Below are 27,785 nucleotides of genomic sequence, written 5' to 3' on the forward strand. Positions count from 1 at the left end.
GAGGTCAAGTTAGAAATGGAGTAGGTGAGAGAGAAAGTGAGAGAGAGAGTGAGAGAGAGAGTGAGAGAGAGAGAGAGAGAGCACACAGGCAGCTGCAGGAGAGACGGGACTGGCGGCTCAAATGTGGACGAGTGTACCTCGGTCAGCCCGGCACTGAGCTGTCAGTGTGGGAGGCAGCGTGGCCAGCTGTAGCTAGCAACCGTGAAGCACTCTCACAGAATGGACTTCAAGATGATCAGTGAGTAGTGGAAATGTGAGTTTCAGTGCAGAGCAGTGTCTTCACACAGTTAAGAAATGAAATTGTGGCTTTCTGCTGGTTTCAGTGACTCAGTGGAGCACAGTGAAAATGCAGTTTTGCATGTGCTTTGTGTCCTCCGTCTTCTTTCAGTTGTTGACAGAGAGAACGTGGTGATTTACCGCTGACTTTTCATGCTTCATTGTATTATATCGTGGCTGACAACATGTCACCAACGGACGTGTTTCTTTATTACGTTACTTAGTTATTTAAGTTTCATTATTAGTCATTTTAAAACCTGGAGAGTCTCATAGACTCTGTGGCTGGTATTACTACTTCTGTTCTTGCTTTCTAATTGGTGCAGAATGCAGACATACACTTTCAGCAATGCAACGGTCTTGTGGTTTTATTGTGTGAGGTTCAAAGCTGTTCAAAGAGATGTCTTCATTTATATATGTCATTTTAAGTTGTTTAATGATAAAGTGAATGTGTATGTCACTAAACACAAATCTTGTATAAGAAGACTTAAGACTTAAATTTAAAGTGTGATGATGATCAACTGTTGTTGCTTATTGTAACAAAATTGAGGCAGGGGGCAGTAGAAAACGCTGATTTCAAATTTTTAAAAAGTCATTTTGTTATTTAAACATTTGACGATGTTTGAAGACTGTCTTTGAGAAAGTATTTTGCGTTTTGACGTATGAGAAGCTGCAGAAATCTGGGTTACTTCACATTGAATTGATCCTTAAAGTAAACACTTCTTATATCTTTATAACTTAGTCAGAGGTTTGTTTTTCTCAGTTGTGATGCTTCTCAGTGTTTAAAAAAATGGACTGTATTCACATGACAATGTAACTCAATTACCTCCTATATGGACGACAGTTTTAATAAGCAGCAACAGTTAAGACAGTAACTTTATGGAACTGTTTGCTTGATTAGCTTGAACTTCACCTTTGTTTTTGTTTTTTTCCTAGTCCTCACTGAATGTTACACTTACATCTGCAGCTCGTTCTTTGTGTGTAAGCGAGTTAATATCTGAACCCAGTGGTATACTCCCTGATAAGCCAGCAGTCAGACAGATCAGTGTTCGCTGCTGCTGCTGCTGCTGCTGCGTGTCTGTGAATGTTACTGCAGTTGTGAATTCCAAGTACGTGCACTGTTTATTCTTGAGTGTTTATGTTTGCTGCTGTGCAAGTGTTAGTTTGTGCTCTACTGCTGTGTACTACTGCTTGTTGATTTTCTAGTGTGAATGTGTATATGCAAACGCAGGGGAATATCTCGGGTCATACAATGGACTGAAGGTCTGGTAAGCCATTAATTGAGCCAAAGACCACGAGTTTAAAATTTCTCGCAGATAGAGCACTGTGCAAAAAGTGAAAAGAGCTACTCTGCATTTCTTTATGTTTTGCCAAGAGATGGGCAATTGGACCAACGGTTTATTTAAACTTGTGCAAACAAACATGGTAATACAGTTGTACAGTTCTAACGAGCTTGAACGTCAATATTTGGCACGAGCACCTTTATTCTTCAACACAGCCTGAACTCTCTGAGGCAAAGTTCGTTTAATTTCTATAAGTAGTCTTCGGGAATAATTCTCCAGGATTCTTGAAGGACATTCAAAGCTCTTCTTTGGATGTTGGCTGCCTTTTGATCCGTTCTCTGCCAAGATGATCCCACAATGCTTCGATAATGTTGAGGTATGAACTCTGGGGAGGCCAATCCATGACTAATAATGTTCCACTGTGTTTGTGTTTTTACTGAATCCGTATATGCTTTCATTGCATTGCCATTTTGTTTGGGATTATAGTCAATTCAGATGCTTTCTACATAGTATTGAATGGTGGATCGAAATCGGACTGTTTTTCTTTTTCCTTTCTAATTTGTTATTTCAATTTTCAAAATTGAACCAGTAGCTGTTCCTCCATGTTTTACAGATGGTTGTAGACACTCACTGACAATTACTGTTTGGCTATTTGAACAAACATTTCATATTTGAATTCATTACACCATCAGGACTGTTGGAAGTGATTTTTAGTCCAGTTCTTGTATAATATGGCATACTTTGACCTTTTCTCCCAGGTTCTCTTCCTTAAGAATGGCTTCTCGACAGCCGCTCTTTCATTCTGATGTGGCTTTGGACATGACTTTCAGATACTGTTCAGCTGCTGTTGATGCTGTTTTTGTATGTTTTTTCTCATGCCTGCTGCTTCTTTTGTCCTCTGCTTTTCCAGTTTCCGCAAATATTTTTAAGGACACACTGCAGACCTTGCTAAGCTATGACACGTTTTAACCTCATGGTGCAAATGCTTAAGGAAACTACTTAAAGTTGGTTCTTTAAGTACTTTGGCTTAACAAACAATAAGAAATAAACAAAAAAAATTCTATAAAAATGATCAGGGGCAAGTGCTGTACTGTAGTAAAAATCGCAAAAACTTTAAAAGACCTTCAGACAGTCAGGAGAATTATTAATCAAGACCATTAAAAACAAACAAACAAAGTCTGGATCTTGAGAAGCAAGATATTTATTTATTTATTTTTAAAAGAGGGGCAACTCAAGACTTTAACACAGTACTTAAAAAATAGCATGTTTCACAAGATATTGGTGATATATTTATAGGACACGTTTGTGCAACACAAACCGCCTTAGACCTTAGACCGAAGCTGTTTGTGCTGCACCTGCTTGCTCAAGTATGTAGGGCACACGGAGACGTTGTCATCAGCTCTAAACGTACTTCTGAGAACAGTACATGCAGTGTGTGTGCATGCACATGGCTGGCAAGTCAACAATCATGTTCAAGGTTCATCTTGTTTGGTTAGTATAAATAAATGTGATTCACTCAAGAAATGCTTCTCCCGTTTCGTTTCATGTTGATTGATCATTTGGACAAAAGTTTCCTCGCGTTGCTTCAGTTTGCATTAGGGTGAAGCTCTCAAAGCATATGCTCACTGCATGTAATCAATCAGTGCTGGTTGATAAGACTGCTGAAGTGATGATCACAACTGAAATAATTCAATAATGTGGCAAAAGTAACTAAAGTTTAAAGTGTTCATTTTAAATTTAAAAGTGTAATAAAACTGACTTATTGATCTATCTAAAACAAACTCAAGTCCAATATTTATAGAGCATGTTTTAAAAGGGCCACAGCTGATTGAGGTGCTGTTCACGTTATGGGACAGACAAGAACAAAATTATTTCACAGTACGGAAATGTGAATCAAAATCAAAATGTAAATAAAACAAGTCAGATAAACCTGATACCTTAAAACAGAAGACAAATCTAGAATGAAGATATCGAGAAAATAAACACAAGAAGGAAAATCTGCACTTTAAACATTGTCATTTCCCAGCTCTCAGTGGCATGCTGTTTGTTAAAACAGAGGTTTAACCATAAAAAGGATGTTCAGACCATGCACTTGATCCACAGCTGTATTTAGAATGCAAACACACACACTCACACATATTTATATTCCGCATGCATTATAGATGAGGAAGCTCATGCATAAAATGCACAGGGACATCATGGTCATTTAGTCCGTGTTCGTGCTCTTTCGATCTCTTGATGCATGTTCAGTTTTACCCGTCAGTGTTGCTCAAACGAACGATTACGATGTGTAATTTGTAAGCGCCCTATTTTCCTCAGTCCAATCTAATCCACAGCCTTCTTCCATTGAGTAAGTGCTCCGTGCGGTTGTTTATTTTTTTGTCACTGTTGACATAGTACAGTATGTGTGCAGCTTGGCCTGAAGAATTCAAAGATAGCGTGCCCGAAGCAAGCTAATTAAATGTTACCATTTACTTTGACAGAAAACATAGATTGTCACCTCTTTACGGTTTGAATGTTTCTTTTTATTTTAATGCACATTTGCATTTCATTATTTCTGCAGAATCTCTTAAGACCTTTTTTGTTTTCCCTTCACTCCCTTGGCTGACAGCTTCGTCCATCTGTGTGTTGTCTTGTTTAAAGGGATGAATAAATGAATGATTGAGAACACTGCATGGTCATGAAATTCATATAGCTAATTTGAGGAGGTGTCTCAATTTCCACTTCACAAGGCTTGCTTGCAATAACACTTCTGGGGTAGAATTGTGGAGATTGATCATCTATATGAGAAAAACTATCACTGTCATTTTAATTATTTAACACAAATTAACTGTTTTAAAGTCACCTAATGGAACTGATGTTTACAGTTAGTTCATTCTGATGGAGCTTATACAAGTATCTGTATTTTAGCGCATCTGTACAAGGCAACAAGAAGAGCATCGACTTTATGTTATTCGATTCAGCCTTTTCAGTTTCTGATCTTTTTATGCAAGTTAAAATGGTTTTGTTTCACAGCATTTGTGTGAAATGGCATGTTAAAAATGGGATAATATTTATTCTACGTAATCTATCTATGTAAGCAGACTCTTCAAGCCACATTTCTCTTTTTCACCTGTCAAATTATTTCTATTGTGATTCATTAAATGCACAAGTGTCGTTGAAAAATGTGCTCAGACCTGTAACTTGCAGTTCTGTCTCTCCGTAGGACATTTAAAGGATTAAGTGGTTTCTGCTGTCTCTCTAACTGTGATAAATGGCTACAACTTGCTCTACAATGTAAACTATAGAATTTCCAGCTATTTTTACTGATTCCTTCCTTCCTATCTGTCTTCTTTCATTTGCTTTGTTAATTTTTCCCTCTGTTTCCTCTATCGTACTGTTTTATTTCTTATGCAAAGTATTTTTTTTCCTCCTTAGCTGATATTTTCCTGCTTCCCTACTTTTTATTTTATCGGTTAAATTATTTATCCTTTCTTCCTGCTTCCCTTCCTTCCTCCTTGTCTCCTATGCTTAGTGTGTCCGTCTTCTTATCCTACAAATACACACACACACACACACACACACACACACACACACACACACACACACACACACACACACACACACACCGTGAGTTCATTACACAAGCTGTGAGACCGGATCCACAAATCAAACTGTGTAAATAAGCAAGTTTTGTTCCTGTGGAGCAGCCGCTGCTGTTGCCATGCCTACCTGTTGCACATCTCAAGGGTTACCAAGGACGACCTTTAAGTGTGCGTCTGCTTCTGTATGCATCCGCGGTGTTGTATCAGTGTGACTGTGGGAGGGGGTTGGAAGGTTTCTGTGTATGACAGTTGACAATGACCAGAGAGTCTGTCTAACTCCTGCTGTTCATTTTATTTCAAGTACGTCTCCTTGGATTTCACGAGGTTTTACTGTCGGCAATCTAATTCCCATTAATTCAACACATGAAGCTGATTCTGTGGCAGACATTTCACTCCAACATCTTCCTCCCAACATCCTTAACCATAGAGATATTGGTGACATCTCCTTGCTTTTGTCTGAATGTTATAGATATTTGTCTCCACTTGTAGGAGTATGGAGGCTTGGGAAGGTTAGGTTTTCCCAATGACTAAAATAACTGTTTTATAGCTGAACACAGGTGAAACTTCTCAAAGAGTGTTTCCTGACTGAGCTCTTGCAGTGAGAAAGTTCTGTTTATGTGGCATCCATCCCAACAATGTACAGAATGTCTACCTGGTAGCTCCTGCGCCATTGTAGGAACTGTCCATTAGTCCTTTGTTAGCAGAGATGAGGACAGGTTTTGTGTGTGTGTGTGCGTATATGTGTAAACAGACAGACTAATGGGCCTAACTGAAATCCAAACATAGGATCTGGCAGGTGATCAGTGGTGTTTACTTCCCGTGGGTGAAGTGGAGCTTCTCTCAGTGGATGGAGGAATAGAGAGTGTATAGTTTACTGGCAGTGATGGATCATAAGACTTGGGGCATGCACAAGAAAGCCAGAAAAACAAGGCTTTTAAACTTTTATAGTGAAAGTTAAGTATCTGTTAAGATAATGTTTCACTGTTAATCCCTCCTCTCTCCCTCATTCCTGTGATACCTGCTTTTAACTGGTGCGTGCATGCATGGTCTCTGCTTTGCTCTCATTTCTGACTGCTTCCTTTTACTTAGAATTGTTGAGCATAGATGCTGATGTATAACCTGACTAAATCTTTTCTTGTCTTTATCTGTGCACGCAGAGCGTCAGCTGGCCAGCAGCATGACCAGCAGCAGCACTCTTCCTCCCAGTGTAAGCGGGATCAGTAAGGAGCTGGCAGAGCTGCGCCACCTTGTTCAGTTCCCCGAGGAGATCGCCTGCATCCTCACAGAGCAAGAGCAGCAGCTTTACCAGCAGGTATAAGAGAATTTATATAAAATATACATGAGGGGGAAAGCAGAGGCAGGAACGTGCAATTACAGCTGTCAATATGATCCTTACACTTTATTTGAAATTGTACAGCTGTGTTTTATTGTGGGGAGGTTTAGCAAAGAAGTTGGATGAGGAGAATAGTAGGTGGTGGTAAGTAGTGTCTGTAATGACACAACAATCCCAGCCATTGATTGAGAGCGTGCTGTCTGTCTGCAGGTCTTCCCTTTGGACTACCTCTCTTTCCTCACCCGAGACCTGGGCAGTCCAGAGTGTCAAACTAAACGCCATCCAAACCTCAAGGCTTCACTGTCAGCGCCCGCCACGCCCACTCAGCGAAGTAACGCCGTGGAGGAACTGGTGGCGCGATTCAACGAGGTGGGTGGGGCTTTCTTTCTACTTTGTCTGCACTCCACGAATCTTTTAGCACACATGTGAATGTAGTTACACAAGGATGTTACACAGCCTGTCTAGTTCTCCGCAGCTCAGGGTTTACAGCAGGATTTCAGACTGGGTAGAAGCACTGACACTGCACAAATGTAGCTTAACAATTAAAAGCCTTGAGCGACTTTTTATATACACAGACATGTGTAGTGCATTCAGGAGACTCTCACATCTTACGCAGATACATTTAATGAAGTTGTGCCAAAGGAACCATATGGAGATAGTTTTCATCTTAAGAGAGCACTTTTCAGTTAATAAGTTAGTTGTCCTTTGATGATTAAGTGGCATTGAAATGCAGTTCTTGCAGTAACATAAAAATTTAAATGGCAATTTTTCTCTTATTTGCTGTGCGAGTTATACGGACCTACCATGAGCGCAACTCACTCACGACCATGTTCACCGGCTTAAGTTACACCCCCCGAGCCTCGCCTCGTTCACGGCGAATGACTTTGAAAATGCACAAATCCACTGCTGCGAAAGAGAAAGTGCTAGAGAGATTGATTGGAGATGATTATGTCATGTTTAGGTCGCATGCCTCTTCGCATCAGCTGGTTTTCATTTAAGTCAGCCAGAGGAGAAGCACGAAAGACAGTTTTCCAAATGTGCAGTGTTGCCATATATGGTCACAGTGGAACGAGAGTCATATTGACAGCACTGAATCTCTCCTTCAGCTGCCTTTAATTGTGTCAGGTTGGGTTTTACCTTTCATTTTTGAACTGTGGAATATATTTCAAGGTTAAATTATTACTAGTTAATTCACCTGACTATTATTTTTATTTTCCCTGATAAATAGTTCACAAACGTTTCATGTCACTGACTGGATCCACTGTTTTTGAGATGGTAACTAATTAAGAAGTTTATTTCCCCACTTGTAAGACAAGACTTTTTTGATAGAGTTCATTTTTAAGGCATGTGTGGGAGTGAAACATTAATCAGTTAAACAGGATTGAGAAAAACATTGGGAAGCAGGGAGTTGTGAGCAGTTTGGGCCTCCAAAGTGTTTAGCTTTGACGGGACCAGTGTGTGCTCGAGTTTGTAATGGTTCTCTGTTATTTTCCATTATGTAATTCGTGTATCAAGGAGAAACTGACCCTCACAGATGAACTAATACCACAAGCACAAATGGCGACAGACAGACAACAGGACAGACAGGTGGACACACAGACAAAGATCAAAGAGGGGGGGATCATATAGCCAGATCCAAATTTGGATGTGAGTGTGTGTCTGCAATTCTATCAGAATGCTCTTCAAAACTGCCTTTTCATGCTTCTATGGGAAGTTGCTGTATTCTTGTATCATCTCATATTTACCCTTTGCTGCTTTCCTGTTCCATTATATGCTCTGTGTACATTTGTACATATATATCCTCACATCCTGTCCTGCTTGTCGTCATGCACAACACTGCATACGCACTTTTGCTATCTGGAATACCTGAAAAGATGCCAACTCAGTGCGATCCCTTGATGTGTGGAAGTGCAAAAAACCACTTTGCAGATGGACAGAATGATTTAGATGGTGAGTGTAACTAAAACCCCGATGCTGACATGGCTTCGCATTATGTCATAATGCTGAAAGTGCATGATACAAGATTTTCATGCGTGGCACGCAAAGAGCAGGGGAGTAGCAGATAAGAGACTGGAGGGCTGCAGTGTTGTTTTTCGGTAACCAAATACAGTAGATTGCAGAACGAGCTTCTGCTCCACTGAAAAGTTAACATGTAAACCTCGAAAGCCCCAGGAGGGAATTTCTGTAACTGATTCCCTGTATCTGATCAGGCTGACAGTGATTACAAATGTCAGAGGAATTTCTGACTCTCTAATAAAATCAGCCTATTAAAAGCGCTGTTTATTTAATTGCAGTAAGTCTTCCGAAGATGAACCTTGATAGGCTCGTTCAGTTTGGTTTGGGGAACATAAAGTGTCCAATGGGCCAATGACCTTATGGCTGGGGGCTTTAATTTTAGTGTCAAAGACAAGAAAATCTAATAATGCATGTGTCTGATTTCTGCGCTTGTTTGTGCTATAGTTCATGGACAGGTATGGGGAGTGTATGAGAAACATTTTTGGAACATTTTAACAGTTTTTCATCAGGCAGTATGGAAATGGAAACAATAGGAAGAATAGTTCCTGTGTGTGTGTGACTTTATTTAGTCCCTGTCAGGTCAGATGTTGGTGGGCTTTACTGATCCTTACGTAACCCAGTAATAGATCTCTGGGTCAGGGGGATGTTTTTACCACCTCCAAGTGGATTAAAGAGTTTCAGTGTGAGTGCGTTTTTGTTTTTATTGTGTGCCAATGCATTCACGGGGCGCTAATACAAAGAGAAAAAGACACCAGATAGTTAAAACAGGCCAGATTGAAATCTGATCTTTTCCTGTGTTGTGTACCTGTGCTCATACAGAGAGGTCGAGCTTGATGCATATCTGCTGTTGCCGTCATGTCTTTTGCTTGTGCTTGAGGTCAGTCAGTGTAGAGACGCAGCGCAGCTGATAGATATCCGATCTCATTCTTTTTTATGTGTGTGCATGTGTGGAGAGGTGTCGGGGTGAAAGTGTGAGGCTAGCTGGTGCAGTCCTGTGCATACATTGCCACATTAGGCACAAGTTTCCAGAGCAGAATTCATGAGCGCAGACATGACCGTACACTTTCAAGAATTTTAGGTGCCTTTGGATGTCGTCCCGTGTCCCCCATGTTTTATCATACCTAATACCAGCCTTGTAACAGCACACCAGCACACTTAAAAAGTTATCCAGGGATTTAGTATGATGTCACCTGTTATATGGATATTCCACTAAGAAATATTGTGCTAGTACAGTAACAGCATTTCTAATATATACTTCCGGCCGCTCCCCTGCTACAAGGGGTCACCAAAACAGGTCCTTTAATATATTTGAATTGGTGGAGTTTTATGCCACATGCCCTCCTTTACCCAACGCCAGTGGGAATATGTGTCTCCAGCTGTAATCACACCAACTATGGAGGCAAGCCTTTCCAATAATAATTCCAAAACATTAGGGGCGTATAAGTTACAGACAAATTGTATATAGTAGAAAATAGAGTAGAAAATAACCTGTTTATTTTCCACTTCCTATGAGGTTTATACATATTTTTAAAAATGCAAATGTTTCAAACTCTTTCTGCTTGTAATGCATTCAAAAGGCAATAAAGTGCAAGTTAAACCTACTGGTGGTGGTCAGAGGGCCCGGTGGCGCCAGTGTCCGGCAGCCTCGCCTCTGTCAGTGCGCCCCAGGGTGGCTGTGGCTACAATGTAGCTGCCATCACCAGTGTGTGAATGTGTGTGTGAATGGGTGGATGACTGGATATGTAAAGCGCTTTGGGGTCCTTAGGGACTAGTAAAGCGCTATATAAATACAGGCCATTTACCATTTACCATTTACCATTTAAACCAATAATAATAATAATAAAAAAACAGCCCCATATTGGGTATTTTCAATGTTGGAACTTAATGTTTCTTTAAAGCCAAAATGTTATTCACTCCAAGGGAAAAGCTGATGAATAACCAGACAAAGATGGTGCTGTGAGTTACTAGGGAGGTTTTCTGCAGTTTATGTGTCAGCTTACTTTGTAAGTAAGATAAGAGCGCAATAAAGTGCAGCTGTTGTTGGTGCTTGATTACGATTGTAACAGTTGGCAATACTGAAATGCGAAATTCTGAACACGCAGGTGAGTTCGTGGGTGACGTGGCTGGTCCTGACTGCAGGGTCCATGGAGGAGAAAAGAGAAGTTTTCTCATATCTGGTCCATGTCGCTAAATGCTGTTGGAACATGGGAAACTACAATGGTGTCATGGAGTTCCTGGCTGGACTCAGGTTTTAAGAAACACAATGACGCAACTCAAATACACCCACCTACTGAATATACAGGCAATTTATTATCTGCACTGTTCTCACACAAAAATATCAATGTGTTCTGTTTTGTTTCATTTTTTTCGCCCTTCAGATCTCGTAAGGTGCTGAAGATGTGGCAGTTTATGGACCAGTCAGACATCGAGACCATGAGAGGTTTAAAGGATGCCATGGCTCAGCACGAGTCCTCCTCTGAGTACAAGAAGGTTGTGACCAGAGCTCTTAATATCCCAGGATGCAAGGTGGGCCTATGTTTACCCCAATGACATTTGATCCTCTAACTCACTGACCTTGGCTGCACTGTAATTTTTATTTTTGGGGTTTTTTTTCTCTTACACATATACACTGTAGGTTGTGCCATTCTGTGGGGTTTTTCTAAAGGAGCTAAGTGAAGCGTTGGATGGCACAGCAAGCATCATCAGCCTCAAACCGTCTCCTGATAACACGGAATACTCGATAGAGGTGCAGAAAACACCCGCAGTCATTCGCAAAAATACACAGATCTGATAAAACTGACACTACATTACATATTTGATATCCTGTTAGTATAATCCATCTTGCACTGCTGTTTCTGCCTCCAGTTTGTGTCCGATTACAGCGGCCAGCGCAATTACTTGTCTCGATCTGGCCCAGATGGGCTCCATGTGCCAGAGAAGGAAGCTACTGTGAGCAACATCCTTCAGATTATCAGGTATGTGCATGCTTAATGACTAAAGCGATGGTGTTTGACACAGTCGTCTCTCCTGTTCTTTACTTTATCCGTCTGTTTGACTCAACTGTTCCTGCTCCTTAGATCTTGCAACCGGAGTTTAGAGGCAGAAGATCCTGATGACGCGTCCACCAGTCCGTCTTCTACTGGCCCGTCCCCCGCATCCAGAAACAACTCCTTCAAAGACCGCAGCCACAATCAGTTAGTTCAGTTTCTTCTCTCTCTCTCCCCCCCCCCCCCCTTTTTTTTTTTTTTTAGTGTGCCATCCAAGCTTTTGTTGTGAGATATTTCAGCGTGCAGTGTCAGGTATGAGACCCTAGAAAAATGAGGTGTCTTGTTAAAGAATATTCCAGAATAGCATCTGTTTACCGTGACCGGGTCTTGATTCTTTCCAGTTGACGGATAGTGTGTATTTTAACGCAGTGTAAGGGATGTTCATGTAAGTAGTTTAAGGCATACAGGAGAAAGTATTAAATGGTACATAGCATGCGGCCAAATTCACCAAGACCCAAGGACGTCATGAATCACTTGACTGGCTTTTATTTTTACTATTTGTCAACTGCCGATGAACTCTGCTTCATCATGCTGATGTGTTGATTTAATACAAAAAAAGCAACATTTTGCTGTTCTTTCTTTTTCTTTTTGACTTTTATTTTGACTTCCTGCTCTCACGTTGCACAAAAGTTAGTAATACTCATGCTCTCACTTTACCATTGTGTTATTTTACATTTTTGGTTACGTTTTTGTCCCTCTATTATGGCAGCCTGAAGATTGTATTGTTTAGCACTGTGACCCTTTCTATCAAAGGTCTGTTTCCAAAATTGGATTCTTTATTTTGCTGGTCATTCACAGACAATGACTCATGGACACAGCAGAAGAATGTTATATACAGATTTATATCAGAACTGCGAATACTGCCATGCTGTGAGGGCTTGGCTTTGCTGGTAGCGCAGTTCTGAGCAAAATCACAATAGATGCAGTGCATTCATTAGCTTGCTTACAAATGTGCAGCTACAACAGCCTCTGTTGAAGCAAACAAGGCACTGCAATGTAGCGATAGACAAAAGTTTAACATTTAACAAAGCCACTAAGCTTTAATGATTAATGCACAGCTATTTTAAATGTAGGGGATATCCTCAAGTGCCAAGTAGGCTGGATGTTCACCAAAGTCTTATTTTGGATTAGTGCGCAGTTTTCTTTCATAAACACCAGCGCGAGATAACGGGTTTGTGAAGGAACACATTTGCAGATTGTTACTGAGATGAAGTGATGTTGACATGAAATCTGTGTGGGGCAGAGTTAAAAAAAAATAGATAACAGGTTAGTTTCCTGTCAGGACAGGAAGGAACAGAGTTCTGGTTGTTGTCAGCATTCTGGTGGCAGGTAGCTAATAACAAAGGCTGGAATTTAGAGGACGTAGAAAGTCATTTAATTCCAGCTGTGATCTGTTATGTTTGCAGTCAGGAAACCTGGACCATTTTATGTGTTTGTAAACTGTTTTCTCAGATTCAGACAAATTATTCGATGTTAGCACAGAATTTGGAGTTCATAGCTTCATAGTGTGTATCTTTCTTAAACATAGACTACAGTTTCAAAAAAATCACCTTTCTTCTGTGTTCTGGATCTTTTTCCCACCAGCACCCACTTAAAAAAAAGACCTCAAAAAACTATTGAAAACTCTTTATGCGTTCTTTTTTTCGTCTCACATCCTCTCTTCGTTCTTTGTTTCCTGCTCCCCTTCTAGTTCCCTTTCATTTAAGACGACTCCAGAAAAAAAACATGTTTTGTAAGTTGTTTCACAGTATAAGTTACTGGAATTTGAACAATGCTTGCTATCATCAGTATGTTTCAGATTACGGTTTAATTAGAAGCATGAGCAGTGACTAATGCATGGTACTTTTTTCTTCTTTTTTTTTTTTGCTTGATCAAGCCAATGCTTGCAGGATAGGTTCAGTTTCTGTTTGGTTCTTCTTAGTTGAGATGCAGGTCATTTCTTATGTCTGATTGAATTGCTTTTTAAAAATAAAATGAGTCCTATGAATACTGAGATGTGCATTTGGAAAATCGCCTCGGAAATCAGCATGCAAAAACTTTAAAAGACGCAAAAATCTTTGGCTCTTAAACTTTCTTTCCAAACCCATCTAACCCCTGTCTGTCTTCAGATTCTCGGTCGGAGACTTGTCGGATTCAGATGGTGACTTGTCTACCGAGCCGGTGGTGAAAGAAGTGGAGTTTCAGGGGACCGAGGAGACGCACAGAGCTTTTAGCCATGGCACGGAGCTCATTCCCTGGTAAGAGGCTCAAGCACACATGCAAACACATCCAGCTGTTGGTGCCTCAGCAGACGTGCGACAAACTCTTGTTTTTTTTCCAGGTATGTGCTGTCACTACAACCAGAAATTTACCAGTTTCTGCTGCAGGGCGCTACGGTCATTCATTACGACCAGGACGGCCATGGCAGTGCTCGCTGTCTGCTACGTCTACAGCCTGATAATACAACACTCACTTGGGGTAAATTGCAAGAGTTTAGTATTAAGAAATTTGACCTTATCTTCTACTGAGTTATTCAGCAACCTCGTTCTTCATGAGTCATATTCATATAGGATTCCAGTTTACCAGTGTAAGGGGGTGTGGGAGGCTTGATACGCTGAAATCACTGCATCAAACCTTCCTTTTCTCAGAACTTTTTTAGCATGTTTATACCTCAAACAGACGAGACCAATTTCCTCTCTCGTTGTTTCTCTTTAAACAGATTTAAAGGGCATTATAAAAAAAGTATATTTTTTTATTTTAAATGTGCTTTACGTGTTTATCTATAGAATAAAAGCCTCAGTTTAAACTGCTTGTAAATTTGTGCATTCATGCAAGGGCTCTTCAATTTCCGTTTGCCGTTACAGCAGCTCAAACAGTCATAAATATGTTGATTTACGGCAGGTAAACCTCAAAGCGGAGGCCCTTCCCCTGCAGAGCAACCACTGGGATTGGGGCAGCCTGTAGTGGCTGGGCTAGCAGAAGGCCTGCTGGACCTGGGAATAGTGAAGGTTTGTCATAAAAAGAAATATTTTTTTGGTTTTGTAGATTTTAAAAACCCAGATTAGCTTTCGAGTTCATAACTTTGTGTTTATTTGAATGTGCAGGCAGTGTTTCTGGGCCATCAGGGTGTCGATGTTTATGCTGTATGTTTGCAAAACAAGCTGAGTCAGATGACAGTGGAGGAGAATGGCCTCAGCCTTCTGTATGGTCTGAGTACCACAGACAATAGGTTGGTGCCTTTTTATAATCTATTAGGATTCAAATGCACTTTTATATAGAGTTACTGTTACACTGCTAAAACATTTTCATTTTACTTAAAACTAACTAATCTCCTGACTGATGCCATTAGACTTCTGCACTTTGTGGCCCCCAATCACACGGCACAAATGCTCTACAAGGGCCTGTCGGAGTTGGTGAATGCAACCAGGAAATTAAAGAAGTTTCCTGACCAAAGGTTGCAGTGGCTGAGGAAGCAGTATGTCAGTTTGTATCAGGTAAAACTCTAAAAGTACATGTCTCTCTCCCATCAATTTTTTTAATGATTATTATTGACACTGACTGTATTTTATAAGCCTGTAAAAATGTTCAGCACACAAAGAAGGATGGAGGAGTTGGATGGATGAAAAGAAGTGGTGTGTGTTTAATTAACAGTAACATTTGTATTCATCTATTCTAGGAGGACGGCAGGTATGAAGGCCCTACACTAGCCCACGCCATTGAGCTTTTTGGGGGTCGGAGGTGGAATATGGGTACGGGTGGTGGAGACAAGGTTGGAGCCCAGAAGAACAACCCCCTGTCGAATGAGAAAGCCAAGAAGAAGAAGAAGGTTCTTGTCAGGGTCAGTAATTTGACCTTTTGCTGTAGTCATGGATGCTAACTTTAGGTTTTAGGTTTTTCACAGACTCATTTTTGACATCGGTCTTTTTTTCCTCACACCTTTAACAGGGAGACAGTGGGGATGCAACCGATGACGAGATGGTTTCCAGGAAAACACGGAGCTGTAAAGAAGGACTGTATCGAAACGGTCCAGAGTCTGACAGCATCGACCAAGAAGATCCAGGTGATGTTACCTCACTCATGGTAACATGTAGAAGTTACAAGGCCAGATCAGTTTAATTGGTGTTTTCTAGAAACCCAACCAAATGCTTCAGATCTTATAATTTTCTGTCTGTGTGACCGATCTTTATTCACACTCAACACTCTTTGGCTCCACAGAAGACAGCATCCCCGGATCACTCTCCCTCACATCCAGTAAAAGCCCCGGATTGCTATCCTCTTCCTCTTCCTCCTCCTCTTCCTCCAGCATGGCAGGGTCCAACCCGACCCGTCCGCAGTCTTCTCCAATCCTTTCGGGAAATGCTAAATCCCAGCCAGGGTATGTGAAAAATGACTGTAGCGGGGCACGTTTGACCCCACTGACGTCTAACACTTTATTTTTTCCATCCCAGCGAATATATGTTTCCTTTTCTTTGGGGCCTGCAGGGCATGGAGCAGCAGATCGTGGCACGGCCGGGGTAAAGGCTGTTTCAAAGGCTTTCAGAATCTCATGATTTCTGACAGCACAATGAGCTTCATCGAGTTTGTCGAGCTTTTCAAATCATTCAGGTAAATGATCTGATCTTGTGTTTCTTACATTTCTTACATGTTTCCAAAGCAGAGGAAGAGATGTCGGCCGTGCTGGCTTCATTCAGTTCAAGTTCTGACTATTTAAATATAACTTCTGTTTTATTTAAAAATGCATTTTTCCAGCTAAGTGTAATGACTCATTGTTCACATATGCTGTATGTCATATGACATACTGCACATGCCCTGTGCAGTGCTTTTGGAGCTCAGGCCCTCTTGTTATATAACTACTGTTCTTATCAATAGTAGCTAAAGACAGTGATAAAACATATGCAATAAAAAATACCTCTCAAGGTTATCGTGCCAAGGGCATTTTCCAAGCATTCTTCATAATATTTAGCTTGCATGAATTCTTCCCCAGTCAAATGGATGGACATACATCTTTCGCCCAGACAAGCAAAGGATTGTTTTAATTTTAGCCCCTCTGCATTTCTTAGATTGCAGAGTGTCCTCTCATCTGCTGCCCAGCAGATTTCTTTTAATTTCTTATAAAGACAAAAGCTCTTGGGCAACTCTTCAAACTCTCTCTTGTAAAAGAAATTTAGAGGCAAATAAATGTATTTCTGATTGGGTGGCCGCCTCCTCCCCAGTTCAAGTGGCATGGCTGCAAAGCTGAAAATTAAAGAAGAGCTATTGTTCTGATTCACATATTTTTTCCCCTAGACTCTAGAGTAGCTTTGCATGATTCACAATTTGAATTAATCCTTATATCTTACTCTTGGAGCAACTCCCAAGTTCATCTTCTGTCTGACACAAGCTTCTCTCCCCTGACCATATTAGGGATATCCACACTTATTGACATTATACAGATAAGCCAGAGCTTTTGGCTCACAGGGATTGCTTGCGTCTACACTTACTATTTGAAACTCATGATTTGAGAATCTTCCATTGTGACGGTATATGTATAAAAAACCCTTTATATAATAATTTAATTTAATATACTAGGGGCATGGGGACATGATGTGCTGCTAAAACTGGACTCCACTCTGTAATTTGTTTTTCAACAGTATCCGAAGCAGGAAGGACCTGAAGGAGCTGTTTGACACCTTTGCTGTCCCCTGCAGTCGCTCAAGCCCAGAATCATGTCCTGTTTACACCAACCTCAGGATAGATGACAAAGACACAGGACTGCAGCCAGACCTTGGTAAAAGATCAAAGAGAAGTTACAGAAGTCAAAAACATACACACCTCTTTCTCTTTTACTCTAAATCTCTCCCTCTCCTCTGTAGATTTGCTAACTCGTAACGGGTCGGATCTCGGCCTGTTTATCCGGACCAGGCAGCAGATGTCCGACAACCAGAAGCAGATTTCAGATGCCATCGCAGCAGCCAGCATTGTGACCAACGGGACGGGGGTGGAGAACGCGTCATTAGGCGTCTTGGGACTGGCTATCCCTCAGCTCAATGACTTTTTAGTCAACTGTCAGAGAGAGAACCTGAGCTACGATGAGATTCTCAGTATTATACAAGTAAAGTCTGGATTCTTAAATTCACATTCTCAAATCATCTTCATGGTTAGGGGGAAAGATGAAGGAAGAAAAAGAAGGGAAAAGGAACTCACCAATTTTTTCTCTTGCAGAAATTTGAGCCTTCATCAAGCATGAGACAAATGGGGTGGATGTCATTTGAAGGTTTTGCAAGGTATAGAAAAATAGGAGTTATCATAGATCATTATACTTCAAAGTGCATGAAAATGTAAATGTATAGAGCACAACATAAAAGTTGTCACTGTTGTAGGAAGCCTGAGGGGGTAGCTCTTGATAAGTGCTAAACTTCTACCGACTCCCTTTTGGACTTTAAACATTTATTTACACCATAATGAGTTTGTGTATCGCTGATACAGCCTCAGTGATGCATTTTGCTTTTATATTTTATTTTTATTTTCTTTCTTTAACATGCTTCATTGCATGTTGTTGGCATCTTTCTCTTTATATCAGGTTCCTGATGGACAAGGACAACTTTGCTTCACGTAATGAGGAATCTCAGATGAATCCAGAGGAGCTGCAATGCCCTCTGTCTTACTACTACATCGAGTCTTCTCATAACACCTATCTGACTGGGCACCAGCTCAAAGGAGAGTCCTCTGTTGAGCTCTACAGCCACGTAAGCCGGATCGTTTTTTAACCAAGCCCGCTGAGATTGTGCGGTTTGTTGAAAACTGCCGCTTACTTGTGAACGTCTCGTTTGCTTAGGTGCTCCTGCAAGGCTGTAGGAGCGTCGAGTTGGACTGCTGGGACGGAGACGATGGCATGCCTGTTATTTACCACGGCCACACACTCACCACTAAGATACCCTTTAAGGTTTGAAATGCACATGAATAATTTAATTCATAAAGGGGAAATAGATTGTTGGGGCATCAGTCGCTGGCTCTCTGCTTCCATACCTCATCCCATTGACTCGGTGGAAGCCTCTAGAACAAAATCTGTATCTTTAAACACAAGTGCTCTCTTATGATAGACTCAGGGGTGACGGATCCAGAGAGGAATCCCAGAAAGTCAAACGAATTGTGTCAGCGTTATTTATTTTATGTAATCTGATTTGGGGCCTACAGCTGCATCTAATTTGAAGCTGTTACCCAAAGCTGTTTGAGTTTTATTGTTACATATTTGACTTGCAGTGCTTTTATCGACAATTTCTTCCTTTTCATCTTCTCTCCCGTGGTCCTTCAGGATGTGGTGGAAGCAATTAACCGGTCTGCGTTTGTCAATTCTGATATGCCCGTCATCCTGTCCATAGAGAACCACTGCTCCCTTCCTCAGCAACGAAAGATGGCTGAAATCTTCAAGGTATGAAGGCAGCCTAGTCCTGTCTCTGTCCTTAGAGTTACTGTGTTTCTTGTGTGTCTTTAATTTAATTTTGCAGTTACTGATTAGTAAGCGAGACAGATGAGAATGCCACTGAGCAGTAAAAAACAAAAACTTCTTTTCAATTGGATTGGACATCTCATAGCGTGACTGTGAGGTAACTTATAAATTCACCCAATTAGAAGCTTCGTCTGTCTTTGTTTAAATCTCAGAGCGACACTAATTTGTGGCAGAGGGAAAAATAAACAATAATAAAATAAAAGGAACTAAAATCCTTAGTTTGGCAGCCATGCTCCTTGTTCAGCTATTCTATCCTTTATATTTAGGGAATAACGTTCCCTTTCAAGTAGGCTTGTTTGTTGTGCGACTCCACTCATTTGATTTCCTTGACCCTTGTTTTTTTTTCCCAGCTGTTCTGGGCATTCAAACTGGCCAACGTCCAGACGCTTGCTTTTATGAACTTCAGGGCGCAAATGACCCTTTCATCTTCTTCTTCTTCGTCTTTTTTTTTCTAAATTATGAAGCCCACAGATATCTTGGCACGACAGCTATATCGTGGAATATCATTGTGCTTTCATCTCGCAAAACTTCCGAGCGTTTCATCCTCCTTGGAGACTGACTTCTGAGTAGCTTGATAAAGGAAATTCTTTTATCTGCAGACAGCTCTGTGCCTCAGGCCAGCTAACATCACCATGGTTTTGTTTATTTGTAATGTTGTTTTGCATGGATAAAATTACTTTATTTGTATTTGGAAGATTCTTCCGCAGCCTCTGAATTCCATCCTTTCACTTGATACTTTTCTTAGCACTCGACTTGACTTTCCTGATGGTGTGGTTTTTGTTAATTTTTTCTGTTTTTAAACTAGACTGTGTTCGGCGAACGCCTTGTGACGCGCTTCCTTTTCGAAAGCGACTTCAACGATGACCCTCATTTACCATCGCCGCTGCAGCTTCGAGGGAGGATACTGCTCAAGAACAAGAAACTCAAAGCCCATCAGGCACCGGTGGACATACTCAAGCAGAAGGTGAAGAAGAAACGCATCTTCCTCACACATTTGTGTCAGCAAAACTTGTTCAAATTTCATAAATAATATAAGAACCTTCCAGGTAGCTCCAGAGCCTTAAACATCTATCATTGTTTGTCATTAGAGTGCAGTCAAACATCAATAATGGATGGAGCTGTGCTAAAAGGTTCACCCCATCATAACTTTCAAGCAAGAAAAATGCTTATATCTACAGTATAGATGCTGTGTGCATAGGCACTTATATATATGCTTTCAAAGTAGAATTTTCTATTTTTTTTATTAGTATTTTTATTTTAACCCCTTTCCCAGGCTCACCAGCTCGCCCACATGCAAGCCCAAGCAAGCAACGGGTCTCCAGGAGTGACTTCACCCAACAATCATGCCAATGAGGAAGAGGAAGAAGAAGAAGACGACTATGATTATGATTATGAGTCTCTATCAGATGGTAATGAAACCCGCATTGTGGTGTGTGATCGGAAACGTCTAGAATTCAACTGAAGTGTGCGACTTATCAGATTTCTACATCCTTTCAGACTTAACTAGTGCACGACTTACTCATAGATTCTTGTGTTGTAAGCTTTAAATCGGTTTCTGTTCACTAGGTTTTTCTGTTTCTCTTCTTTTTAACACTTAATTCTCGTTTTATTTTGACACCCTGTTCTTACTCCCTCACCCTTCCTATTTTATCTTGCTTGTTTTCCACTTAGCTGATGGCCTCGCTGCCTCTACTGCCTCGTATGGTCTTGAAGGTAAATGCGCACCTATGATGTGCCTTTCTAAGTATTTCCTTCTGCTTTTTTTCCTTTTCTTTTACAGATTCATGCTGTTCTTCAAAAATTAACCACTGAAATTTCCCTTATTACTGTTTACCAATTGCTACATAACATACTATATTCAGTTGGGTTTTAAGACAATGTTATGATTGTTGGTGCAAATTTACAGCACTGTGCAAAAGTCTTCAGCGACCCCTCTTTTTAAAAAATATTTTGCTTCTTTTAATTTGTTAAAGTAATCTTGAGCAATAGTTCTCAGGATCTTCCAAAACTGGATGAAATTATGAACACAGAAAAATATTGTCAGATTCTGATCCACCATGTAATTTCATCTTGAGTGTCTGATCGGCAGCGACTTCATTTTTTAGCATGATAATGATCCCAAACACACTGCCTGTGCAGTAAAAGCAGGCCTAGATAGAAAAACACACCGTGGAACACCAACAGTCATGGATTGGTCTCCCCAGAGTTTACACCTCAACCTGTGTGGGAGCAGTGTGGTATCATTTTGACAAAGAACATAACAAAAGGCAGAAACACCAAAGAAAAGCTTTGAATGTCCTTCAAGAAGCCTGGAGAACTATTCCTGAAAAGTACTTAGTATTTGGTATGACTACCTCTAACTTTCAAGTTTATTAGAACTGTACAAACTACATTTGTGTCTTATATAAATGGTAAATGGCCTGTATTTATATAGCGCTTTACTAGTCCCTAAGGACTCCAAAGCACTTTACACATCCAGTCATCCACCCATTCACGCACACATTCACACACTGGTGATGGCAAGCTACATTGTAGCCACAGCCACCCTGGGGCGCATTGACAGAGGCGAGGCTGCAGGACACTGGCACCACTGGGCCCTCCGACCAATATAGCGTATTTCTATTTCTATTTGCATGTTTAAAAAAATCACCCTTTTTCCCCCTGGCAAAATATAAAGAAATGATGGGTGGCTCGACACTTTTGCACTGCACTTTAGCTGCTGATCTCGTCTATTGCGGCCGAATAACTAGACACAAGGGTTGGAAAGCATTGGTATGAAACATGCGCTGCTGTGCTGCATCGCTGCTTTGGACGTACTCCTATATTTTCCTGCATTCCTGTTGTAGCTGCTAGCTTTCTTCAGATAGTGCTGTAGTGTAACCATCTTCCATGGTAACAAGCATTTCAAAATTTCACTGTTACATAATATCTGGAACCCAGGAAAAGAAATACTCCATCCAGTCCATTTGATATCAAAGAATTGTTTGACAGAAACGAGGAAGAATAATGTGGTAGTAGTGTCAGCCTGAGCGATCAGGCAAAACATTCTGCCTCAGGCACCACTGACAAATAAGGGCAGCCATCTGTAGCGCAGATATTCACTGTTCACTCGGGTACTATTCAGGTCCTGCTTTATAGTTATTTTAATTCATAGTTTTGTGAGGGATTACCTGATTATTTGAATCGGCTGTAGATTGCTAACGAAGGATGATTAGTGAGTGATCAGGAGTGTTTGTTATGATGTAGACTTGTTTTTATTGCTCTTATGTAATTTCGATAGCATCCCAACCTCCCAGCTTGCCTCCATACTTACGCCATGTTTCCCTGGAAGCAATATCAATATGTAGCCTGTGACTAGATACTGTTTACTGCAGTACACAGAATTTTTTTCCTCAGTTGTATAGATGCAGTGCTTGGACGGGACAGCATGTTAAAAAGAGAAAAACATATTTTTTATATGTGATCAAACAATATACGGTCAGCATTATGTCTCTTTCTCCCACAAACGCATCACCTCCCTTCCTCCATCCCTCCGTACTGTATTTGTCCATGACCTCGCCAGTGGCTGGGCAGGCTCATCAGGGAAACAAAACAAAGCCATCTGGTTTCTCAGGCCCTGCGCTGCCCCTGCACTAAACAACAGACCAGGGGAAACTACCCTGTCCCAGTCCCAACACTGCTCGCTCCTAATTCCTCCACTATGCTCGTCTCAGTCACAGGAACTTACTGGTCATGGACCAATTTAAAAATCAAAAACAAACCCATCTCTCTCATCTGAACTCTTTAGATTGATTAAACCTTGCTTCTTAATACCTAGTGCCGCTGTTATGTAATTTCAGACGCTGGATGTTAAAATTGGCAAGCGAACAATTACCGCCCCAGCCTGACGTCTTCATTTCACCATACACATTTGGCACATGCACAGGCCCCGCTAATACAAACACTTTTGAACTAAGCTGCCAACTTGCCACCCTCTCCCGATAAGTATTGGCTCCCCTCCAGTCACCGTCTGGTCCAGCTCACTTCTCTGGCTGCTGTCTATAGCTTAAATATTCAGTGTCAGCTCCTTCTGATAAACAGTTGTTTCTTTTTGTTCTTTTTCTAAAGAAGAAGATGTCAAGAATTGAACACGTTGTCTGTGATAAAAAGCGTCTGCATTTTCAAGTTTGTTGTGGTTTTGGCTGCGATTAATGAGTAGGAGGAATGGGAAGAACTCCCCTGCTGTTGCTCCTGTTTACAGTTGAGAGACATCGCTTTAAATATTAGTAGGAAGGGGCCTTTGTGCGCTTTAGCTTCGGTGCTCCTGAACCGTGCGAGTAGTCAGCAGAGATTTACGAGGTGACGAGTTTCAGCTAAAACTAAAAATTCTTCTTTTAATTGTTCCCAGCTGTGAAGCGGGTCAGCGTGGACAGTCAGTCATCAGTATGATATAAATGCTTTTATTAAGTTTTTAATGAGTGGCCAGAATGACTTGAAACAGGTAAATCTAACGGCCACTCTGTTCTCTGAGAAAACAAGAAAAATCCTCATTTAAGTTGCTTTTGTTTTTTCAAGCAGTAGATTCCCAGATGATAAATATTCTTCTTCCCTTCTTCCCTTGCATGCTATGTCTTATTGGTGATTTAATGTACACTATATCAGGAGCAGCTCCAGTGCACAAATGTTATTTATGGATCTTTGACAGGCCAGTTTCTGCCTTAAATATACTTGCCTGCTTTGACCGATGAAAAATACGAATCTGGGATGGTGCATTTAGTATACTTTCATTATCAGAGTCCATATTGCAAGCATTAGCACAGATTTTGCTTTCTTGATTGACAGGCATAAGGCTCGCTAATTTTGGTGGCTGCTTGTTGCCGTACAGTCAGCTCGGTGTAAAGCTCAGGTGTCACTAAAACCCTTTTTTTTTTTTTCCCTGTCCTCTTCTGTATAGATAATATACTTGATGACAAGCCAGAAGGCAAGAGTTCGGCCGAGAAAGAAGAGCAACCTGCTGATGAAATACCCAAAAGGATGAAGAAAGCTGATAGCACTACACAGAGCAAAGGAAAGGTAGAGATATAAATGTACCTAATCTCAAGGAAAGTTGCCCTTCGTGCTGCTTCCTTTAAAAGAAATTCCTATAAGATTGATTATGTCAGATTACTGAAAAAGAAAGGTTCAGTTAGGTTAGGTTCAGAGTGTGGTTCAGCCTCTGATTCAGCACTACATTTACACTTATATAGTGAAATGTTAGCAGTGCTCTCCATGTCCCGTGTGTGTCTGCACCTGTAGGTGTTCGACATGGAGCTCGGCGAGGAGTTCTACCTTCCCCAGAATAAGAAGGAGAGTCGACAGATCGCCCAGGAGCTGTCCGACCTCGTCATCTACTGCCAGGCTGTGAAATTCCCTGGTAGGGATCGCTCCGTCTCTTTGCCAAACAGATCTCCCTGTTCCCTTGAATTTCATTAGAACAGACTTTTCTTTATCTTTACTATACATGCCGTCTCCTTTTATCCACCGATATTCTGCTTTCACCTCTCTCCTTTTAATTTCTAAATGCTGTGTATTTCATTTCTCTTTTTTTCTGGATCTTGTCCCACCCTAATCCACTCCCATGTTATATTTAAGAGGTCAAACCTTTCCCCGTGTTTTCAGACATCCAATATCCCTGTGTTACACTCCATTCCTATCCCACACAGGACACCCACTAAGATGATGAATCATCTTCCTCCCATGGAAAAGATACAGTTACTTAGTTTTGCTGTTATTCCCCGGACGGCACAACAACACAAGTTATTTTACGCCGGACAGTAAGAAATTGTTTTGCGGATGTCCTGATGGATGAGTACAGTTCAAATTCGAACGCAGGGTCTTCGTCGTGTTATGTCATGTCGCCCTTGTAGCTCTCATGCACTTTCATTGCCTTGCAATAAGTAGAAAGTGAGAAATGCTTGAGTTGGCTTCAAATTTCTTTTTCTTTCCTTTTTAAAAAAAATGTGCTTATAAAACATCTTATCTCGCCCGTTTACGGGAATCTGCCCTGATTGCATGCTTGCATTTATCTCGAAAAGATTTCTCTTTGTCCCTTAAACATCAACCTCTTATCGCCTCTTCCCTTGAGCGTCCTCTTCTGTTTGTCTCCTCTTTTCTTTAACTGACATCTGCCCTTATAAACTTGCCTGTTTCCACTGGTATTCTGTTTGTTTACCGTTTCCAGGGACCCGAGATATGAGAAAGAGGCAGTAGGGCAAGTGGTCCAATTCGGACAGGCAGCAGACTGGTTGCAGCTTTGTGTAGTCGGGAGTGATTTTTAGCTGAACGGGCCACTTATGTACAAGTGTCTGAATCAATTTAAAAACACTCACCATTCATAAAATGAAAAGGGCATTTCTCATCTGAAGTATTTTCAGAAGGGAGACTAGAGTACTGTTGCTAAATAAGAAGTAGGACAACATCATTTGCATGCTATTCCTCTCCACTGATAGATGATTAATTTCATGGCCTTAATGGCAAACAACTTTTGAGTTGCTTTACAGAACATGAAGCCCAAAATATAGATTATAAAACACCTTTTTATGGCAGATGTAAGTTTTCAAATTAAATTCCCTTCAAGTGAATACTGAAAGAAAATGGCTCTGATATGTTTTGGTTTTTTCAAGCAAATTACGATTAAGAAGAGACTCTTGGGATACTTGTGGTGTCTCTAGTCTGTCTGCCTTTCATTAATGACTCGTCTCTTCTGTCTGCTTCCTCTGTGTGGGAACCCAGGCCTTTCTACTTTGTCTCCGGCTGGCTCTAGCAGGGGGAAGGACCGAGGAAAGAGCAGGAAGTCCATATTTGGCACGGCTCCTTCTCGCAGCAGTGCAACAGGGGAGGTCATGACCCAGAGCCGCACCCCTGGGAAAGGTGAGCCTGGCCCGAGGAACTCGGCGTTAGCAGAGGTTTATGTGTGCGGGTGCATATGGGAAACATGAAACACGATGTAAAACTGCCAAAGTTTTTAGTTAATGCTGTTTTATCCTAACTTAAATCATGTAGGACCCACATCACTTAATGGAGAAGTTTTCATGGCCTTTAAAAGTGTCTCTGTCCCTCAGGTGGTTCGGAGCGACTCAGCTGGGAGGAGCAGCAAACGTCTCCTGTCCTCAACCCCTCCACCTCACTCAGCGCCATCATCCGCACACCAAAGTGTTACCACATCTCCTCCGTCAACGAGAACGCCGCCAAGCGCCTGTGCCGCCGTTACTCTCAAAAGCTCATCCAGCACACGGAGTGCCAGATGCTCAGAACCTACCCGGCGGCCACCAGGATCGACTCAACCAACCCCAACCCTCTGCTTTTCTGGCAGCATGGCATCCAGCTGGTGGCACTCAATTATCAGACTGATGGTGAGCGTATGTCTGTATGAAGGGCCGTTCACTTCTGACAAACAGCACTTCAGAATTTAATATAACACTGTAATAGCCAGAGGATGATAAAGAAGAAATGACAGTTTTATCATTTTATTGCAGCCCTTTTCTTTTTTCTTTTTTTTTTACAGCGGTGAAAAAAATAATTTCATATTAGGTTTGGTGAGACTTTTCGTGCATGCTCTCACTTAAACGTGGATGTTTTGTTTAAAGGAAAATCTCTTGTCTTCTACAACAGCAAATAGACAAGAACGATTTCAAATTGTCAAACAACTGACAGTATCCAAACGACGTAGCGCTCTTTATGACCTGTTTTAGAAAAACGTACTCTCTGTATCCTCCCCAGACCTGCCCATGCAGTTGAACACGGCGCTATTTGAGGCCAACGGTGGATGTGGCTACGTACTGAAGCCGGCAGTGTTATGGGACCGTAGCTGTCCACTTTATCAGCAGTTCTGTCCGATGGAGCGGGATGTGGAGAAAATGAGCCCTGCTGTCTACTCCCTCACAGTGAGTTAGGAAGAATGTCCTCTTCACCCTTCAGCCCTGAACTTTGCTCGACATTACATGCCACAGCTACGTGTTAGAGCTCAAACACCTGACATAGTCATATCCAACATTAAACAGTCTTGTCAGCTGCCTAGTACAAATGCAGACAGGTCTCGGTAGCAGGTAGTCGTCAGGTGAGCACACAGCAAGCGAGTGAGTGTCATGCCCACTCAGGTGGACCCACATCTGAAGCTACTGAAGCCTAAAGCCTACATGTGAGTTCAACTGAGGACCTGATAATGGCTGAATTTCCAGTTTGCATTTTAAGTATTCATAAATATTCCATAAATAAATCCATATGAATTTGTTACATCCTTTTCAATCTTCATCTACTGTATATGGTGCAGTTTTTGAACTCTCTAGGCCTTTAAAACTTAAAACTCACCGACATACCTGCATATTTGCAGTGCATTAAGGTGCTCAATATATTAATAATATAATGAGTATAAATATGCTAAGATGCTTAAGGGTTTGCCACTGAAGTTACATTTTTACAAAACTGTTAAATGAAGTAAAATTAATATCAGTGTACATTTTGATGGTATATCTTTACATACTGTTTGTGGGTCTCATACAGGTTTGTTATAACTCAAAAAAGGCTTAATCTTAATAATTGGTAGATTTTTATTTTACTGCTTTTAATTACAATAAAGTCAAAGTAATTTGTATATATATTTGTTATCTTAAATGATATCATACACATTGAAATGTTTAGTTTGTGTGTGTGTATATTGGAGAATTAGGTAACTTTAAGAAATGGTAAAAGAACGTTAAATACATTTTTATATTCTTGGGTCGTCTAATAGTCTTTAACGATATGACACCTCCGCTGCTCTTTTCTGCT

The 27,785-nt window shown here is 41.0% G+C and overlaps 1 protein-coding gene across 2 annotated transcripts in view; it reads left to right on the top strand.

Annotated features, from left to right (window-relative positions):
- plce1 (phospholipase C, epsilon 1) overlaps positions 1-27,785 on the top strand; it is a 78,812-nt gene that overhangs the window by 42,584 nt on the left and 8,443 nt on the right. For both annotated transcript variants that reach the window (XM_080305483.1, XM_080305484.1), the window contains exons 9-37: positions 6,298-6,452; positions 6,684-6,842; positions 10,592-10,737; positions 10,868-11,015; positions 11,125-11,235; positions 11,355-11,464; positions 11,567-11,683; positions 13,645-13,773; positions 13,857-13,993; positions 14,417-14,523; positions 14,620-14,744; positions 14,865-15,009; positions 15,192-15,353; positions 15,461-15,575; positions 15,731-15,890; positions 15,998-16,120; positions 17,146-17,282; positions 17,368-17,606; positions 17,717-17,778; positions 18,075-18,240; positions 18,330-18,437; positions 18,807-18,923; positions 19,807-19,965; positions 20,275-20,410; positions 23,935-24,053; positions 24,276-24,393; positions 25,752-25,889; positions 26,081-26,371; positions 26,739-26,902. In XM_080305483.1, the coding sequence (XP_080161609.1) occupies positions 6,298-6,452; positions 6,684-6,842; positions 10,592-10,737; positions 10,868-11,015; positions 11,125-11,235; positions 11,355-11,464; positions 11,567-11,683; positions 13,645-13,773; positions 13,857-13,993; positions 14,417-14,523; positions 14,620-14,744; positions 14,865-15,009; positions 15,192-15,353; positions 15,461-15,575; positions 15,731-15,890; positions 15,998-16,120; positions 17,146-17,282; positions 17,368-17,606; positions 17,717-17,778; positions 18,075-18,240; positions 18,330-18,437; positions 18,807-18,923; positions 19,807-19,965; positions 20,275-20,410; positions 23,935-24,053; positions 24,276-24,393; positions 25,752-25,889; positions 26,081-26,371; positions 26,739-26,902 (4,103 nt within the window). The remainder of the gene's footprint in view (positions 1-6,297; positions 6,453-6,683; positions 6,843-10,591; positions 10,738-10,867; positions 11,016-11,124; positions 11,236-11,354; positions 11,465-11,566; positions 11,684-13,644; positions 13,774-13,856; positions 13,994-14,416; positions 14,524-14,619; positions 14,745-14,864; positions 15,010-15,191; positions 15,354-15,460; positions 15,576-15,730; positions 15,891-15,997; positions 16,121-17,145; positions 17,283-17,367; positions 17,607-17,716; positions 17,779-18,074; positions 18,241-18,329; positions 18,438-18,806; positions 18,924-19,806; positions 19,966-20,274; positions 20,411-23,934; positions 24,054-24,275; positions 24,394-25,751; positions 25,890-26,080; positions 26,372-26,738; positions 26,903-27,785) is intronic.

The sequence above is a fragment of the Astatotilapia calliptera genome, chromosome 8, assembly GCF_964374335.1.
Source record: "Astatotilapia calliptera chromosome 8, fAstCal68.1, whole genome shotgun sequence".
NCBI lineage: Eukaryota > Metazoa > Chordata > Actinopteri > Cichliformes > Cichlidae > Astatotilapia > Astatotilapia calliptera.